At 32.2% G+C, this 21,123-nt stretch overlaps 1 protein-coding gene across 2 annotated transcripts in view; it reads right to left on the bottom strand.

Annotated features, from left to right (window-relative positions):
* The window catches only part of LOC100743480 (BTB/POZ domain-containing protein 6-B), a 34,503-nt gene extending 16,498 nt beyond the window's left edge, over positions 1-18,005 (bottom strand). Inside the window, exons 1-2 of one of the 2 annotated variants that reach the window (XM_033323308.1) lie at positions 17,836-18,005; positions 17,450-17,634 (exon numbers count right to left, since the gene is read on the bottom strand). In XM_033323308.1, coding sequence (XP_033179199.1) covers positions 17,450-17,634; positions 17,836-17,990 — 340 coding nt within the window. In that variant the 5' untranslated portion in view covers positions 17,991-18,005. Of the gene's footprint in view, positions 1-8,045; positions 8,344-17,449; positions 17,635-17,835 lie in introns of those variants that run through there. The other variant, XM_033323309.1, reaches the window with a different exon arrangement.
* Positions 18,006-21,123: the final 3,118 nt, after the last annotated feature.

The following is a 21,123-nucleotide window of genomic DNA, read 5'->3' as shown; positions in this document are numbered from 1 at the left end:
TAATTAATGTGGTGTTTTACAAGAAATATTTCGACATTCCTCTTCGTAGGCGTATGCAACGAATGTGACCTCGAAGTCTGTGGTATACAATATACATATTGTCTCTCGTTATTACGTGTCCTATACTCTCGTCGAGCAACCTATCACAGTAAATGACAAAAAGTGGTGCGTGAATTTGTACGATAAAAACGTTACGTTGCAACATCTCGTATGGTGAATAGAGTATGGTGAATAGTAGATGGAATAATTGGACTCTGCAAGAAGAAAATAACTTGAAACGTGCGAATGCTGACGATTGTTATTCGGAGGTAACAGTTCCCGATTTTATGACTCCAAAAAAGGATTGTTTCTTACTTCAGAAATGTTTTAGAAGCACCATGAGCTAACAAAAGAAATGTCATATGATGTTTAGTCATATGAAATCGATAATTTATATCTACGTATCTCTGATAAAAAGAAATACGTGATAGGCATGATAATATAGAATATTTAAGAATAATTAATAAAATTAACATTTTTCATCTATCAAATTTCTTGTATATAGAAAGGTATATTACACGATTCAGGTATCAAACGAATAACAGCCATACGCTATGTTAGAAAAATTAACATATTTTCTTCTTTATAATGCAATAAAATATAATTTCGAACAGAATATCCACGAGCTTTTAATATTTCTGACGAATTATTTCTTGTTGTATAAAGTATGTAAAACTTACAAAAAGAATATTTCTGGTAGCATTAAACATTAGAAACGAATGCTATAATATTTATAAATATTGTATATTGCATATTTTATTCCAAGTAGATTCGGCGAATGGAGATAATAAAAAGAGGGAAATGAACTTCATGTTGGATTTTTATTTCAAATTTTTGTCGCCTATTTACTCTTCCTCTGCTATCTCGTTCTGTCAATGACCGTTCAGTTACAAAGAGAAAAAGAAGCATGTCGCAATTTTTATAGCTACAATTGCCACAGTTTCCTTGAATTCTGGCCTGGTTTTCAGATCAAAAGATCGTTCAATAAGTCTTTTTCGTATTTACGCTAATCAGGATATCAAACGTTTTGTAAAAACTTCATTTTTAAAATGCAATTCGATTTTACCTTCGTCAAAATTTACATATTAATATTTACACAGATATCGATACTATAGGAAAAATGTGAATTTTCTTTCAAACATAATTTGCAACTAAATATCTTCTTATTATTTGTTTATAATATCTTTTACTTATTTTCATCGAACAACATTATCGGTAATCGTGCGTTACAACATAGTTTCTCGTTCTGTTGTCTTTCTAATGTTTGGCGAAAGGTAAGAATAGAAAAATAACGATGACACTACGCAGGTACATAGCTTTAAAACAAAATGCCAATGTCAATCATGGTCGCGGCACATATTTACAAGTTTACAGAGGAAATTAGCGACAACAAACGATAAATCCGACGAAGAGTAGTTAGAGTAATAGTCTATTTACTTATGTAACGTCATGTGGAACAACAAGAGGTGAATCTTCGATATTATCTTGAAATTTATCGTAATAAGGAGTAGAATGAGATGAAATAATCTTTTAGTGATGTAATGTTATTGAAGAATTTCTTGTATCCATTGAAATTAACGTGTTATTTTAGTTTAATGTCATCATAGTTGAAAAACATAATTTCGATCTAAACATTATCGATGTTTAGAAGAGACAGAAAATAAGAAATACAAAAAAGAGTTATACAAAAAATTTATAATGAGATATTTTTTGTGCTTAAAGAAAGAAAAATTGTAATGAAATAGTAATGATGTTAATAATACATGTTGATATTAATAGCAATATTAGGAACGAAAAATATTACAATAAAATGTTTTGCTTTCGTTAAGATCCTATTATTTATATTAGATTTCTAAATTAATTTTATATTTTCGTTAAAACAGTTACACTGAATATCGGGTAAGTTCGAGGTATAAAGTAATAAAACTTAAATTTGGACTGCATGTTTACTAAAAAAAAAAAAAAAAAACAAAACTTCCAGAAATGAATCTTTTATTAAAAGGTTTGTACTAAAAGAAGGATAATGAAATGAAACGTGGGAATTTTCGATATATAATCTTCTTAAGGAGGAGAATACGTCGACTTTGTTATTCACAATTGAATCAATTAGATGAAAAGTACTCGAAGGGCTTTAATTGATTTTCGCCCGCATATAATTCCCTTTCCTTACGTCCAGAGGCAATCTATGACCCACATAACACTGCAGAAATTAACGATCGCAAATACATTCTAATTTTGTCTAATCGTCGTCAACTCCTATTACTATTCAATCCTAATATCGATAATTATTACACGACAAAGACGCGTCGTGTTTATAACAAAGCTTAATTTCAACTTCAAGCTTAACTTCGATTTTTCGGTAAGAATCGATAAATACAAACTTCTATAAGTATAATGTTCCTATACTTTTGCATCTGACAGAGTGTTACGACAGTGATAAACTAAGCTTTATTTAACCCTCGAACGTTCTTTGAGTCGCACTCGACCCAATCGTATCTTCTACCTTTAATAAACTGAAGTTTCCGGGAAAGATGAAATGATTCATACTGCTATTTAATTTTCTACTACGCATCCTGTGAGAATATTATACGTCCTTTTGTTTGTTAAAACAAGAACGCGATTTAGATATAAAAATTTCAAGATCGCAGCAGGATTAAGTAATCACTAAAAAAAAAAAAAAAAATTGTAAAGTTAGGGGTCAACATTTTCCTGTTACGCTTAACGAAAGAAAAACGACGTATCTTTAACTCGAAAGGTGTGCTTACAGAAGGTTAAAAAGAACTTGAAGGGAAGGAAACCTAACGACAGGTATTTAGTTCTAGAAACATAATTCTCGCCGAAGAGTGGGAAGAAATAATAAAAGTTCCAAGCTGTTCATTGGTTCCGGACATTCCAGTATATCAACGCGAAAAAGTGGCACCTAACGATGAATTATACTATGATCTCGAGTGTCACGCAGCTTTCGGTATCAGCTTTTTGTCTGTGCTCATTCGTCATGCTCTACTAGCGTCGATGGTAAAAGCCGAACGCGATGACAGTATCGCATGAAAGCGAAAAATGTAGGTAAGAAACGAAGAAAAGGATGAAAGGAAAAAAACGGCGCGGCGGATCGAAATAAGAACGTGCGAGTGGTCGACTCGTAGAGCCTTGAAATCATAATCAACGTCTGGTACGCAGATTGGTTTTCGTCAAGAATTGGGGATCGCGCTTTAGTTGTACACGCGTCACTTCCTTTTTTTAACGTGAAAAAAGAGACGGAAGTTTATACGTGGTATCCGTCACTCATGCACATACGAATTTATTTGTTACGGATAGCTTCGGCGTATGTATGCAAATTAATATACTTTTCTAAAAAGATTTAAACGGGACCTACTGTGATTTGATTAGATTCAAATATTTTGATTCAGCTTTGAATATTTTTGTATATTGTGTTCGTTCGTTTAAATTGTCCGTAAACGTATAAAACTCCACAGCCATAATTATAAATGATGAGTTTCATGATATCGTAACTTATTGGGTTGGCAATTAAGTGATTACGGATTTTGTCATTAGGCGGTAATGTAAAACACGATAGGATACAGATAGTGAAGTAAGAAAATTGTAAGTGTTTCGAGAATTAATTAAGAATGAATTAATCTTTTGGTGCAATTGATAATAAACGTAAAGGATAATGATATGTTTTCACGTGATATTGTAATAGTTATATGTGCACCGTTGTTGTTTTCTTTAGTTACTTCAGTTTAGTAGAAATATCGTTTTGTACACTCTTTCTGGGAAACGTAATACTTTAGATGTTTAGATTACTTTGTTTCTCTGCTGAAAAAGTATTCAAATTTTAACAATTTTTATTTATATTCCTATATGAGTCTTTTTTTTAGAAGCTGAGTTGATTAATTTCATATCTGGTAAGTTTTTGAGAATAAATTGTTTCATATAATCGACAGAAGAACAAAAAAAAGGCAAGATTAACGAAAGAAATTTTACAAGTAAATTTTACAAATTACAAATCATCCGATTATCCTAATAAAATTTCTCAAACGACAAATGACCGTATAAACTGCCACGAATTTGTTTATAAAAGATACCATTTATAACACCATCGTTTTATGAGCAAATTGTGCTCAACAAATTTTCGAATCTAATTTAATTTATTCTAATGCAATTTGAAAGAAATTCATTTCTTTCTTAATACTATATACAGGGTGGTTGGTAACTGGTGGTACAAGCGGAAACGGGGTGATTCTACGCGAAAAAAGAAGTCGAAAATATAGAATAAAAATTTTTCGTTTGAGGCTTTGTTTTCGAGAAAATCGACTTTGAATTTTCGCTCGGTACGCGTGTGGTACGTTATAACGGATCTCACTGTAGATCGTTGTCTCGATGGAAAAATTAAAAAAAAAAAATTAAAAAAAAAATTTTATTCTATATTTTCGACTTCTTTTTTCACCCCCTTTCCGCTTGTACCACCAGTTACCAACCACCCTGTATATAGTATTAAGAAAGAAATGAATTTCTTTCAAATTGCATTAGAATAAATTAAATTAGATTCGAAAATTTGTTGAGCACAATTTGCTCATAAAACGATGGTGTTATAAATGGTATCTTTTATAAACAAATTCAGGGGGTGATTCTATGCGAAAAAAGAAGTCGAAAATATAGAATAAAAATTTTTCGTTTGAGGCTTTGTTTTCGAGAAAATCGACTTTGAATTTTCGCTCGGTACGCGTGTGGTACGTTATAACGGATCTCACTGTAGATCGTTGTCTCGATGGAAAAATTAAAAAAAAAAAATTAAAAAAAAAATTTTATTCTATATTTTCGACTTCTTTTTTCACCCCCTTTCCGCTTGTACCACCAGTTACCAACCACCCTGTATATATGTACTTCATCGGTTAAAACAACATGATTAAGTAATCAATACAACTTTATTTACACCGTATGGACTAAGTTAAATGTAATTACATACATGAAAAAATATAATTTTAATTATACGTTACAGAAAACGACGCAAGAGAAACTCTTTGATTGCATTGTATTATTTATTATACATAGTATACATGTAATAGTTATTTTCTTGTACCCAAGTCGCGTCATACTGCTCGGAGAAGAATATGTAACATATTATTGGATTCTTTCGAAACAATGGACGAGCATTAGCTGTCAAAGAAGAATGTGAAGAGGGTAAGAGCTGGAACATGTAACGAGAGCGTAACTTACGACAGGGTGAAGCGGAATTATCTGTTTCGTATTTCCTCGACCATATTGACGATGACCAAAGCCTAAACTAGTCGAAGATCGTCGATAACGAGAGAAAGTCAATGACATGGAGACTTTGTTTGGTCCTTTAGGAGCAACGCGAAGAAAATCTCGCGTGCCTAAGAGAATTCTAAATTTAACGAAATAAGACAATTGGATAACAACGTTCGAGACATCTTGGAGCAAGAAAGATAATATGAATAAAACAAATTAATAAATTATATTATCCTTTGTATAATATATCTTCAAAAGCGCTGTATAAAGCGAATAAATATTATTCGATCGAAATATTCAATACAACAATTTCAACGCACTTTTGAGATGAAATTTTGTGAAATTAAATTAACACGCGTTGAAGAAAAAAGAAAAAAGGAAAACGTTGCATAAAAACATTGCAGACTTTGGCTAATCTTTTTATACGTAGGGTGTCCCAGATTTTTCGACCAAACGTTGTCATTATGATCTATAGACCGAGATAAGAAAAAAGTCGTATAAATGTATGTCATTGAAAGCATTGTTAAAAAGTTATAACAAAAAGCGACGAAATGAGCGGAAACGAACGTGCGTTACTACAGTACAAAGTATAAATAGATCAGGAATATTTATATCTAATCAGAGGTATAATTAACACAATACCTTTGCATGATACTTCTGTAATTCCAGCTACAATTCCATTTAAAAATGTTTTCTATTCCTGTCAATACGAGATTGGCAGCGGCAAAAAATTGAATTTATTACTCTTTGTAACATTAAGTTCTCTACGTTACATTAAGTCCTCGTCCATTACTCGTTGAATCTAAAGTCATAAAAGTGTTACGATACCTTCGATGATTACTACTAGACGTAAATATTTCTGATTTATTCATACTTCATTCTTATAATAATATGTATGTAATAACGCGTGTTCCTTATCGTGCATTTCACATATCGTCCCTCTGTTAGAATTCTTTAATAATTTTAGATTTCAAGTTTCCTTTTTTATTTTTCTGAGTGATAACTGTCGTACACTCTGTTTTCTACTTCTATAATAAATATAGACGTATAAACGTATAAATGTAGACGTATATAGACATATTCGGTGACATATGTTCGTACGATACTCTTTTCTATCTTTACCCACAGAATATACTGACAATGCTTGACCGGAAAAAGATTGGAACACACTGTACATAAGATAAGTTTTATAATTACAGAGATTATACATATCTTTATTTGGATATTAAATATCTTTGGATAATTAGAATGTAAATATAAAATATAACACAAGAATAACGCAAAAACGAAATCAAATAAAAATTTCCACGTTGTAAATGTCGCAAATAAATATCAAATATACAGCAAATATTCGTCCTCTGTATTCCATCTAATTATACAATCTTGGATTAAATACAGATGAACTATAAACATAGAACAGATATTTGATTCAGACATTAAGGTACAGAATATATAAAGTTGGAAATTATCGTTCTGGACAGATACAAATGAACTAAAGAAACGTATGAATTAGACATTCACGAAGAAAATGTGTTCTAGTAATTAAACGAAGAATTCATCCAACGACGATAAGTAGCGTACTTTGATAACTGTACCATAAAGTGGTACATTCAAGAAACGATAAAAGCTGTACATTCATAACATCGTTGAAAACGCATCGTGAATTGAATCGTCGTATGAGAAGACTGAGGGTTTACAATGACAAAACGTACGAGAACTACTTGTTAATAGGATTGCAGTGTATCGGTAAATCCTTGAAGAAACCATGTCTTTTTCCAAGGTCCCTAATATCGGATTAAACGAACCAGGATATTCAGTACCTGATGGAACAATATCTTTTTTGTTCTCTGACTTGCGGAAGACTTATATATGCTTGTTACAGTTAGGTGTATAATTATATTTTCACAAAAGGACAGAGTTATTATTCAATTTATATATTCCGCTATCGTAAAATTGTTACGAACTGTTAACACGGTGCTGTTTCGAAAAGATCGTACCTACTTGTCGCGTTATTATTATCTCTTTAATATATTTTAAACGTTAACGTTTCACAGCTATGATTAAGAAAGTCGATTTATAATAAAAGTGTATTAAAAGTTAATTATATTAGATTTGTATATATAGGAAGAAATTAGTGACAGTAATGATGGTAAAAATTAAGTACTCTAGCATTTTTAGAGAACGTTAGATCATATATCATTGTCTTCAATATTCATTTTATATTGGAATTTCCAAAATATGATATAGAACTTTAAGCTGTAATTTATAAATTATATCAAGTATTCAAATTGTTATTCAAGAACATGTATATCAAATATTCAAACATTAAATTTTTCTCCACAAGTTACTTTACAGGCTATAAATTATTCAGAAATTAATTTATAAATCAGGCATAAATTGCTAACATAAATTAGAATTAAATATCTCTAATGAAATGATAGAAAATTAAATAAACAGTATACATTTATCAACGTTTGAACAAAATTTAAAGAAAATTAGAATATTTTTTCCTTAGTTTCCTTATACTTTGTCTATATAAAATTTGTTGCCGTAACTATTATCATCATAAATATACAACACACGGTATTACAAAGTGCAAAACATATTTTCTATACCGTGTAACATCTCCATAATCTTTATTTAGATATCGCATATATAAATTTATTACATAATTATTATATAATTATCTGAAAACCAAACGAACTTTCTTCAACCCTGATTCTTAATTTCTATAATTTCTTGGACTCCATCCTCACCTTCTCCATTCGCTTCTTCGTCCGATTGTTTACTCCCAAATCCAAATAATCGCATGTTTATCGGATCAGCATCGATTCTTTTTACGTGATTCCTGTAGAACGCGAACGTAAGGGAAACGATCCATTCGCTGACAAACCACAGCACACTACACGCGAAACAGTCGAGAAGTTCCGATATCATCAAGTCGCGACACGATAACGGTCCATATGTCGTTAATAATTCGCGAACGTAGTTTGAATTTGATCTCAACGAGAAAATGTCTTAGAAATAAGGGATTTTCAAGCCTTCGGCTGCAGCTAAAATTAATCATACATATATCTCAAAATGGAGGTCGAAAAAAGTCTTTTGTTTTATGTTTTTCAAAGACGAGGTTCAATTATTAATAGTCAACTTCTGTCGAAGTCTTTACTAAACTCATTTATTTAATTTGCATACAGAAACAATTATTTTGTTCGTGTATGATTGCCCAAAATTCGCATTAGTGGTTCTTTATGTACCAAGAAATCTCGAATATGAAAAATATTTATGTAGCGTAGCAAATATAGGACACTATATTTAATCTTAATTATCAGTTTTTGTTATTTAGTTTATACGTGTAAACGTTTCTTCTTTATTCATACATAATTGCACAAGATTTGTAATTGACGTTTCTTTGTGCACTAAAAACTCTTAAACATAAGACAGGCGTGGAAAAACAAAAAATGGAGATAGTCTTTAACTCTTAGTTACCCTTCTTTGTCAAATTCTTCATTAAATTCATTTATTTCATTTCCGTGTATATTCTTCCTTGCTTATGTACAATGTTACGTGTAACTATCGAAACTGGGGTTAAAGATTCTTCATTGCAAACTTCGAAACACAAAACAGATTTACATATCAAAGAAGGTTATAAATTTAACAACACACTTAACAAAATATCAGGTAATTTTACTAAATTCCCGCCATAGAACGTTTACGATTGATAAATACATAACTGACAATTAAAGATCGACAACATAGCGTACCGTAACACTGCTATCTTGTGACAATAGCAACGATATCTCACAGTTTATCAAGCACAAGTTCCAACTTCAATCAAAGAATTACATACGAAACGACTACAACCCACTGATTTCTTTGTAGAACAACAAATGTATCAGACTTTCCCTTCACAATAATAAAACTCAGACTTTTTTCGAAAATAGGAGAAATATTGAACTCTGTAATTGTCAAGGATCATACGATTAGTAGAAGCGATACTAGCGTCGCTGTTAAAACACGTGCCGCGCGAAATACACTGGAAGAATGAACCGACTGGCAGTAAGTCTATGCGCTTTTGTGGTTTCAAAAGCGACCACCAGCATCCTGTCTACAAGGAATCACGTGATTAATCTTTTGTACACGCACACGTGGTGGTATGGGTGTAATGTGTCATATACGTGTGACGTCCCATTGCAAGAGGTTAGAATGGAATAAACCTCACTGACCGATATTCTTTTTTCCTGCTGTTCGATCATTAAAAGACGAAGTATCATTAATGAGAATCCTGGAAAAAATCGCGCTACGTAATAGGAAAGAGAGAGAGAGACGGAGAAGGAAGTTAAGGAAAAGCTGAAGAGAGACAGAAAGTGGTAGAAACCCAGTTACGAAGGGAAGTTCTTGTACTATTATTCATAAAAGTGGTTGGAAAGTAGGGGAAGTTTCATTCTAGTGGAAATATTTTACTGGATTTAATTCTAGGAGAAACGGATTTCCTTATGCATTTGGGACTCTATAGTCGAAGATATTAATTTCTTTGTTATAAACTCCCGACTTTTAATCGATTAGAACAATCGACCTATAACGTACAACGTAAAATATATTACATGTAAGCGATTATAATTAAAATAATAAATGAAAAGAAATGGATATATGATTATGTTTTCCTCTAAATATAAGTCAATATAGAAGAGTCTTTTTATAGCAAAGAAAATGGGGGTATAATCTAAATATAATTCATAATTGTCGTATTTCGTCGAGTCTCTTTGGTTAATTTGCAAAAACACAAGGAATATGAAACTTGTCACTTTGATAATTGTTTGATAATTGAAAATAGAAGATATTCTATATTACGCAGAAAAATACTGTATGTCTTTTTTTAAACGATTTGTTATACATATATAATGTACACTGCAGCTTATAAATATTAGGGCACTCGGTATAAATGAAATATTCCTCGCACCTTTTATTTTCTAATCTATTTTACTACAAATTTATCATTTCATTTGTGTCATATGTATTTTATAATATAAAATGTTAAATAAAGTAAAATCTGCTAGAATTTTTTGTAATCACTAAATTGCTTGTGTTATACTGAGCGTGTACTCCTTTAATTCGTCATGCAAGTATTATGTTATATTATATAATAATCTATACAAATATATAATAATCTATGCATAATATAGTTACAGAAATTACAGCATATCAATCGTATATGCATCATATAATCGTAATATCAATCGTTTGAAAGAAAAATTCAATGTTCTTTCAATTTTTTTTTTCATGGATAAAGTTAACAATAAAGTTAGGTAATCTTTAAGGAAGGAAATATCGATAGAGAGCAATAAATCTGATAACTGATACATTGTATTATATTAGTGTTAAAAATGCACCGTATTATCTATCTATAACGATAAAGCGATGAGGTCACGAACAATTGCATCTGTTTCCATGGAAAACTAATAAATATTACTGTTCAAACATTTGCAAAGTGTCATATGACAGCTGCAATTAGCTATATATTTGATGGCTGGCGTGTCCTCATTATCTATTTATAAAGCAATGGTTAAAAAGTTTCTAGTGACATAGAAAATGATGATATGCCTAATGATATTCACATTTAAATGTCTTAACATTTTTTAAATACCATTTATGTTCGATCGAAAGATCATAAAAATATCTTTTACTTAGAAGGGGATGGTTTCTATACTAATAAAAAAAAAAATTGAAAATAAACGTTTTTTTATAAACTCGTAAATAAATTCAAATCTCTACTCCTTGGGTATTGTCCGATTTTTCAAATTTCATTAAATGCAATTTCGGTCAACCTACAGAAAATCTATCACACAACATAATTGGATATTTTCTAACTTTTTTATTGATATGTATAACTCACATGCTATTTTAAATAACGACAATAGCAACAACAATAATAGAAGAAAAAAGTAGTCAAGATCTGATGACTAAAAGGAAGAAGAAGAAAACGAAGAGATAAAAAGATAATTGTTTATAGAAACACGTTGTACTTTTAATATAAATTGCTTATCAAGGTATCTGGATGTAATATGAAAGTGACGATTATTATCGTCTCATCTTACCATATTTGATATTTCGAGTTTACATTCGAAGCAGATTTTGTAATACAACCTAATTAATACATTCGCATTGTTTGAACGTTAGTAGACACGACATCCCTAGCTTATATCACTATGAAACCTCAATGATGCGAGAACATAAACAGTTTGCAATATATCGACATTAAACGTGCCGCAGAAACGCACACGTATTGATGAGTAACGCAACATTGCTGAAAACCAGATTACGTGGCAACGAACTGATGTAAATTAAATCGTCGCATCAAGCACGAACTTGCAACATTAGTTATATTCTCGCTCGATGAAACAGTGTTTCCAGTAAGATGACAAGGAGTAGGATTACACAACTGTTCCGTCTATTATGATACATTTGAAACGACCTTGATACTAATATGCAATTCGTTTAAAATATCCTATTTCACCAATACGAACGCAGAAGGTTGTACGACAGACGAATAATTTCCAATGACGATCGGTTGATCGTAAACTGGTAAAACGTATTATTAATGTTTCGATTGTTTTAATTAAAATACCTATATCGATAATAATAACCTGGGTTAATAATTTAGAAAAGTAAATTAGATGTTTATTGTTGTACAAAGATGTTTAGTTATTTCTATGTACGGTAGAACTCTGTTGATATGTATGAACCTGTCGGAGGACAAGTGTAACACGAGTTCATCTATTTCTCTCCACAATCTGATAATGTTTCGTTGAGTAAATGGGAGTTCATGTTCACATAGGTGGATTCCATGAAACATTCGCTGTCAAATACATAATAATATTGCAAACTTGTATCAATTACAGAGCACGAGAGCGTGTCACGTAACGCGTACCCTACTGTTTATATCTTGTTGTTAGACTTTAAGTGAATCGAGGCTCGATGGTAGTTCAGATAATAATAAGAGCTCAAGTTGAAATTCAGATAATCAGGCACTATTGCAATTTCGTTTATATAAACGAAGTTCCACTGTATATACATTTGGTTGATAAGATATACTGATAACAATGATTTGAAGTAGCTAAAGACTATAATTAACGTTTATCTCGCAAGAGTTTCGAATATTCAATAAAAGAAAAAAGGGAGACACGGTAAGGATATAGCGAGACCGGGAATGCAAATGTGTTTAACGCGATCGATATAATCGCACCTAAGCAGATTCGTTTGGATCTCGACGTCGGGCACGTTGCTGTCTAACATTTTCGCAATTTCACGTCAATGAGTCATAAGACAAAATTGCACGTGATACGGCGGGAAAATACACCTCGTTTGCAAACGTGCGTGTTGGCCTATTGCTCGAGCATATCTTGCAAATGATCGACTTTTTCACATATGACACACGCCTGGTAATTTCACGTTTTTACCTGAGAACAGCGCGCCTAACATGCGTAAACCGCGAAGCGGCGCGATCGTTGTTGTCATTCTCGCTACACCTGTCGAGTCGCACACGCATCGCGTGTGAAAGCCGCTTTGTTTCGAGGAAAGCGAGTCTCGATCGATGGAATTCAAATGTAACGAGAACTCTCGTTTACTTTTCGCCATTTCGCGCTTGCGTTTCATCGCTCGCTTATCCGTTGTCGTTTTAATCCTCGAAACAACTAGTATCGAAGGAAATCACGTTGATCCCGTCATGGGTTTCCAGCTACTATTTACCAAATTCCAGCTGCTACATAGTGTTTTAAATTTCAGACACGAATAAAAATATTTATTATTAACTGTATTTAGCATCATGTGCAGAAATTTCGCTTCTCTAAGTAGAATGAGTCATATATACATGCACTACGTCGGACAAATTTTCTTTGCTTGTCTACTAAATTGTTGTTAAATACGTATACGATCATGTATACATGTGTAGCTGTTTAATTCTGTTAATGTATTACTACACTATATATAATCATCGTATACGATCATATACGTATGGCCATCATTTAATGTATTTAACGTATTACTACACCATATGGTGAAATGTCCCTGTAATCCCAATGGTCAAACAAATCACCCGATTAGAATATCATTGAAAATGCTAGAAGCCTGATCGCATTATCTGCGTATTTATTTTTGATCACTGTATTATTCGATTTGACAACGAAAATTTAGGATGTTTAACAAAGTAACGAGGACACAAAAGTATTGCATACGGAATATGTTAAATATAGGATATAAGCTGTAACAGAGACACAGGAAAGAACACAAGTTATTGATATGCAGCTATTTGTAGAACTTCGTAGCAATTAATAAGCTTCGTTATTAAAATTGCCTCAATTTTATTCACACGATAGCTTTACTTGTCACGCGTAGATTTAAATCTACATGATTCATGCGAACCCTTTGCTTATGATTGATTGCTGTTGTTGGCAATGGTGCTTTATTCGGCACTTGGGGTGGTTTAATATTAACTCTGAATTGGAATCATTGGGTTACAGGTTACTACGACAATTATTAGTTCGAGTTAAAGTAAATTACGATAAAACTCCGTTTATTTCAATCCATTGAAGGATAAACAATCTACGCAACGAGGGTTCATAAACAGTTGCACATTACGTTTTACATTGAAAGTATTGATCTTCTAAACTCTACTGATTAAATATTTTTTACCCTTTTTCGTGAAAATTAGAAGCCCTCGAAGTCTTAGACTCATTTCTTTTTTCAACATTCTATACGTATATTTCATTTTATAATCTACACAAGTCAGTCTGCATTTCTTAATACAGAAACAAATGTTGATTTATTGACAATCATGTTTCAAACGTTTATCTTTAAAAGTCTTGGACTCGTTCTTGGACTCAACGTTGCATGCGTATACTTCCTTTTGGGAACTATAAAAATCAGGACTCTTAATGGTTTAATGAACCAATGTCCATTCATTCTCAATTACGTTTCGAAAGATCTCAGGGAGGAGAATTTTTTCCATCGGAATAAAAGTTGGAGGAATATTGAATTTTCATTTGAAATCTCTGAGGCAACCTCTTTAAAGTTTACCGTTGCTACCATCGCGTGATCAATACTCTCTGCTTGGTGTACAGTTTGCTACGGAGGTCTACATTCTCTGCCAATCCCTCACCCTCAGCCGGAGAAGGAGGAAAAGAGGGTGTACGCTCCGGTGCGCAAAATCCGCCACTGATACATCACAGTAACGATTTTATCGCTTTCGAGATATGTCTCTTCGTCATTTTCCAAGAACCTGATCAATTCCTCCCTATGATCGACGAACAGAAACAGATTTCCTCGATGTACGTTCGTTGGCGATTACGATAAAATTGATCGTTAATTCAATATTTATAGTTATTTCGATATTAACGTTTGTTGTAGCATTCGTAACCAATCGTATGATTACATGAAAGATAAATTCGTTTCGATCCATGCGTTACAAGCAGATTACGGATGTTCGTGAAAATTTATGATTTCATAAAAGTAATTATAGGAATGAAAGGAAAACAAAAATATATTTTCTCCAATATGAAATATTTGAGTACTTTCGTGTACTATATGTAATCCATGTATTTTCGTACCTTAAAGTACACGCACAAATATCCGTAATCGAATTATAAATAAATGATCTACGTGTTATTTAAATGCTAAGTTGTTTCAGAGAGAATATTAAAAAGTAGAAGAAAGAATAATATATATATATATTTTATTTTATTTATAATATTACATTTTATAACGTAACTGTTCTTTAACGAATTTTAATCTTTTTTTTCGTGCTCCAGAAATACAAACTCTAATCGTTTAAAAGATATGAAATAAAACATATTGATATCTAAGTATTTATAAACCTGTCATTTCTGGTTCTTGCAATCTATTCGAGTAGGTAGGAAAACATTGAGTAGTTTAAGTGGTACACGCCTACGGTGATCAGACAACTGTTCGTAAAAATTATACCTCGTAATTATACCGTCATCGTAGGGGAACGGCCGGGTTACATTTTGCGATAGACTATCAATTACCACAGATAGAAATCGATGGCAACAAATAGAACAATTTATAACTTGTAAAATTTTAAGATACGAAAAAATACGAAGTACCTTTTAAATGTATAAAAAATAATATATAGCTTGTAAAACAATAAAGTCGAATCTGTGTAAAATTTTTCTGGAAATCTGTCATAATTTTACGTTATAAAATTTTGTCGATTAATTTAATTCCCAAAAAGTATCGTAATATTAAATATTAGCTTTTTTCAAATATTTCTAACATTAAATATTAATTCTTTGAAAGCAATAACATATGAGAAAAACTCTTTAGATTCTCAAATCTTTTCCTACGTAAGGAATTCCAGTTCGATACAGTTGTTCTGTGAATGGAATTTTAGACACAAGAAGCCACTGTGTTTCCATGATATTTCCTCGGTATTTGAAAACATGTATCGATTATTCCCGTGATTCTAAGTATTCGCATTCGATATATCTTGTTTCTTTCACGTCATCAATCTTACGAATCCGTGACTTAACCCGTAAAGGAGGAATTCAAGCTGAAATAATAATGTGTGCTTTCATGCGTGCTTACAGAACAGTAAAAACACGTTATGTTTTGCTCTCTAGGAATTATTTACAATCGCTAATCTACCAAAAATATTAGAAAATCCTGATATTATATTCAGAGTAGTATATTATTATTCAAAATTACATGAAAGATTCTTAACGAAAATAATTCTATTTATTAATTCACCTGGATATTCGTATAATTTCGATTTATAAAAATTTATCAAGAAAAAAAAAAAAAGAAATTAAGAAAGTAAGAAAGAAAAAGAGTAAAAAATGCTAGAATTTTTTAACGACAATTCGATCGTATCTCACATTGTTAATTAAGTTCGTTTAACATTTGAACGTATTTACTAGTGAATTTATAGCCTTCGTACCGCCTAACAAAGAACTTGTTTAACGAGCGTCCCAAATACAGAAAGTAAACCTGTGGAAGCGCGGCAACTTGCTGTTGTTAATCTTCGGAAGTAACGTCTAGTCCAAAAGAAAACATTGTGGGTGCGATTAAAATAATCGGAAGAATAATTATTGACAATTAAATCGTGCTTGATAATAATTGCTAAACGAGTTTAGACGATAATTTCGCGGAAATCGAATGTTTATTCTCGCGACCAAATATTTTCATTGTCGTGGTTCATGGAACGTGTAAAAAATTGAAATTTATATTGGTATTATCTTAAGTACTAGTAGCGACATTATTTTTCAAAAGTAATTAAAAATATAATTCCTATTATCTTGAAATTTTAATTAAACCGTTTGAAGAGGAGTTGCATCGTTGATTGAAAACCAAAAAGTACGGTGTTTAACAGCCCTTTTAAGAACTATAACGAGCTTAAAACGGTAACTAGAGTATAACGAGATTAAAGTTGAAAGAAGCGGTTAGCTCGGTTCAGTGTTTATGGATATATTAGAAAGCTCTATTCGTTTCATATCGTAAGTAAAATTACGTGCATAAATAGAAGTTAACATTTTAACGTTGATTTCACCAGAATTTCACCAGATATTACATCCCAAAAATCTGTTTTATATGGAAGAGTTTATGAAAAATGACTAATAGATACGTTCGATAATAAAACGATCACGGATAGACCGATAATTTCTATGGAATAAGAAAGAAAAGAAGTTGATATAGATGCTCCTAATTTATTTCCCGCGTAATTTAACTTCATGCTACTTCACTCGCTATCACAGACCTATCTAGAATTTTTATCACGGATCTCGACTGTCGCAGGCACGTTGCATCAATATTCTACGAACTCTGTAAAAGTTGTTGTCTAAAGTAAATTCAGTTTATTTAAACAAGCGTATCGATATTTATCTGCCGATCACGTGCCATTCGAAAGGACATTGGAATCGGTTCACTTTCGCGATTAACGTTCCACCCTATGCACAATGACTGCACGACATCATTAATCTATCGTAACAATCGCACGTGACGCACTGGAGATTCATTTTTACGAAAACATTCGCTTCCTCGTTCGCATTAAACGACCGTTTCTCAAGAAGAATATGTTTCAATGAAAAAAGACAATGGCCACCTGAAAGTTTGTTTAACAAAGAAAAGGACAACACATTTCACATTTAATTACCTTCTTGTGTAAACAGCAACTGCGATACGCACACGCTCCTATCGGTACAAATTCCAGCGGGAAGAATATTCCTTGCAGGCACAGACGAAGAACATGCACCTTCGATTGCGTCTTCAAGATCACGCGCTTCAAATTCGCATTCTTTCTGCCGCGTTTCTAATCCATCTGTCTCTGATCCACTCACTCTAAACGATATCAACCGAGTTATCTACATTGAAAACGTTCCCTCGTACGTTTCCGTTTTACGGGAGAAAATGTTCCTCGGGAAAAAGGAAGAATGAAACTGTGAACACCGTCGCGGATTTTAAAGGGTTCGTTTGCTCATGGCGACCGATTCGACGAGACGAGACGAGACGAGAAACAAGGATTAAAAGCTGGATGCGCACCTTCGAGTTTTCAGGCCGATGAATCGTTCAATGTGCTGCAAGCTCGTTTTTTCGTGGTGCGAACATAATACCGTACGTCTTGGCCGATGACCAAGCCTGCAATGAACATATAATTCGCACTGAGGAACCGATGCCCCGGCCACCAGACGTATCATTGGCTATACATAGCACGCGTCGCGACGCGCAGACGCCGGGCATCTCTGCCCTTTTGCTATAGTTCGATAAACAATTTCACTGTTTCGTATTCGCCGACTTGCCGATGGAAAAATGCAAAAAAGAAGTATTAATACGAGGGGATGACTCGCTGTACGATTAGGAAGCGATGAATGAGTTTAATCGACAGAGATTTGCCTCTGCGTCAGTGAACAGATCTTCTTCTTCTTATTTAACCCTTTCGAGATTCATTGGACGACGTATGTCAACTTCTCATTTTGACAAAAATAATGTAATCTAAGGTAACTTTGTTTCTACAGACTGCTAGATTGTTACGAATTTTTCTTATTAAACATTTAGTAATATAACAGTGAATGTTATTTTGTGGAAACTAACGATACTCGATCTAATTTTGTTTACAAGCATTATATTATTGCATAGGAATGAGTTTGGCTTTTTCTTTTTTAAAGCAAATAAATATAATTAAGGAAAATACGAATTGGACATGTTGAAAAATTTTTTGAATGTTGTTACATAGAATATATAATTATTAGTTATACATTTATTAAACAAATACAAATTTATTATACGTACGAACCTACAGTGAAGTTTTCTTTTACTTGTTGTTAAAAATGCAAAAAGTTTTTTCCCCTTGTTTCTTTTTGTTTTATAAAAATATATATGGTACGCATATTTAATATGTATTCGTTATTTAGAATATAAAAATTATTATTCTTTCTTTGATCCAAGTCTTTCAAACAACTCAATTCACGATGAATTGCTTCGCGAGAAATTAATTGAAAACGGTTTAACGCTTCTCGATATGAAGTAAGAAAATGAATTTTATTTTCGTTTACTATTTCGACTAGGTAACGTACTAATAACAGAATATGTACAAAACACTCAAGGAAACTAGAACAAAGGACAAGAATAAACAAAGAACAATTATACACGATTATTTCAAGCAATATAATTATACCTGTTAACTCCAAGTAAGATATTTCGTAGAGAATTCGTTTCCTACAAAAACTTAAAGAACAATTGTAATACGAATTTTACAAAAAAAGTTCAAGTAACTGACATTAAACTAATGACATTTGTCTGTCTAAAAACAATTTTTTTTCCTAAAAGTAAGTTATACCGTTTCGAAGAATAAATTTGAATTAATTCTACAGTTGAAGTTGTTATAAATTTGTCTATATAACAAGTTGGAAATAAATGTGTGTTAACCGATTAACAAATCAAGCTATCACATAGGATATTAATTTTTTAAGAAATCAATGATCGATTTTAAATAAATAAATATTAGCGCTAACGAGTGAAATCAATGGGAAAAGAAGTTCCCCTTTTCTTTTTCGAGGTGTTAATGACCCAGATAAGTGCCAGTGACTTCGAAGATGTAGAGCTCGTGGAAATAGAATTCCTAGCGTTGGCTCAATGTTGTTGGCCTAATATTTTTCAAACAACGCGAGGGACAAGGGAACCTGACGTACAGCAAATTCTTTCGAATTCCATTGAGCAAACGATAGGTCGACAGCAACGATTAGATTAGTGTTCTCATCGGTATAAATCAATTGTTCTGCCAAAAATGGGGCTAAAATTTGCGTTGAATCGACTCTTCGAGTTGCTGGCCTTCAACCTTGCGCCAATGCATCTACGATTAGAGTCAATGCACCTTTGTCAATGGGACGTAGAACGCTTATCGTAAAAAGGTACATACGCACTTGTGTGTATATCAATATAGTCACTTTCAGTTTCGTTGAAAAAGTTTCACAATTTCATATTTATCGTGTGTTCAAATTCCCGGCTTTGTTTGGGTGATACCTTCATTTTGAGAATTGCGTAACGCAATAAGTTCAATTCTTATAAATCTTTTTCTCTCCGCCACATCATATTGTATCGAAATCATATTGTTTGCGAAAGTAGACTTAAATTAATTTTAGAATTAAAATTATTAGTCGATCTTTATATCGATAAATATTCATAAATTCTAAATAATTGCTTCGCCTACGGTTTATTTGATTTTAAAGAAACGAAATGAAAATTATTAAATTAAAAAACTACTGTCAGATTACGGATGTCTGTGCAAATTCTTATTTTTTAGAAACACAAGTAAAGAAAGAAGCAAGAACCTCGAGCAAAGATTCGTTGCACTCGTTAAGAACCCTAAAGAGTACCATACTTTAATCATCTCGTTATTTTTTGTATTTTGCATCTTTAGATTTCCCATAAATGTTTAAACATCCAATCTACTCGTTATCGATGTTTATAATATGTACGTGAAAAATTCCCAACGATTGTTTACTTTCCACATATATTTCATTTAATTGCTGTATCTTCCGTGTTTTCTTTTTGTTTTCCTTTTTCGTTTAGTAGTCGTATTTCTTATCGTATAATATGTATAGAATTGATGTACTATGTGACATCAGTAGAAACAGATGGTTCGAAACTGTGAACAAAATACGAGTGGAGAACAGTGAAAGAGGAGAAGGAAATCGAGATACGAATACATGCGTGTAAGGAAATTGATTGATAAGGACAGCAACTTCTTGGACTTCCTTATGATTCATTCTGTGCATTACGTATATAATTTAGAAACCTAACAGTCTCCCGCGGAAGTTTACGTTGGAATCTTGCTTCCTGTTTTCCTACGGTTTAGTGATCTGCTTAAAATATATTACGAATAAGTAACAATTTGCGAGAGATTGAAAAATTACTCGTTCAATTCTATCGACGAAAGATTGCATTTGTAGTGTCATTCGTACATTACAATTTTTATAGTTAAAAATGTGTTTGTATACATTAATAATCAAGATAATATATAGAATAACAATATCGCGATATTCTATAATTATATGAGTTTTCGTTAATTTATGTGTTTTAGATAAATAAACAATTATGTGTGTTAGGTCCTAAATATAGAATTAAAATTACCGCTAATCCAGGAACGTGGAGAACGCTCCCTTAGTCAATAGCAGCCTCTTTGATGTAATCGTTTGAACACAACTCACAGCGCAATTGCCTGTTTGCTTAATTACAATTACTTCCCCTTACACTGTGGCAATAATTCGATATTATCAGTATGATTACGATAAATGAGACTAGAATCCTATAAATTGAGTTGTACATATGTAT

The sequence above is a fragment of the Bombus impatiens genome, unplaced genomic scaffold (assembly GCF_000188095.3).
Source record: "Bombus impatiens unplaced genomic scaffold, BIMP_2.2 scf_0899, whole genome shotgun sequence".
Classification (NCBI taxonomy): Eukaryota; Metazoa; Arthropoda; class Insecta; order Hymenoptera; family Apidae; genus Bombus; species Bombus impatiens.
This window is presented reverse-complemented; position numbering and strand designations above follow the sequence as displayed.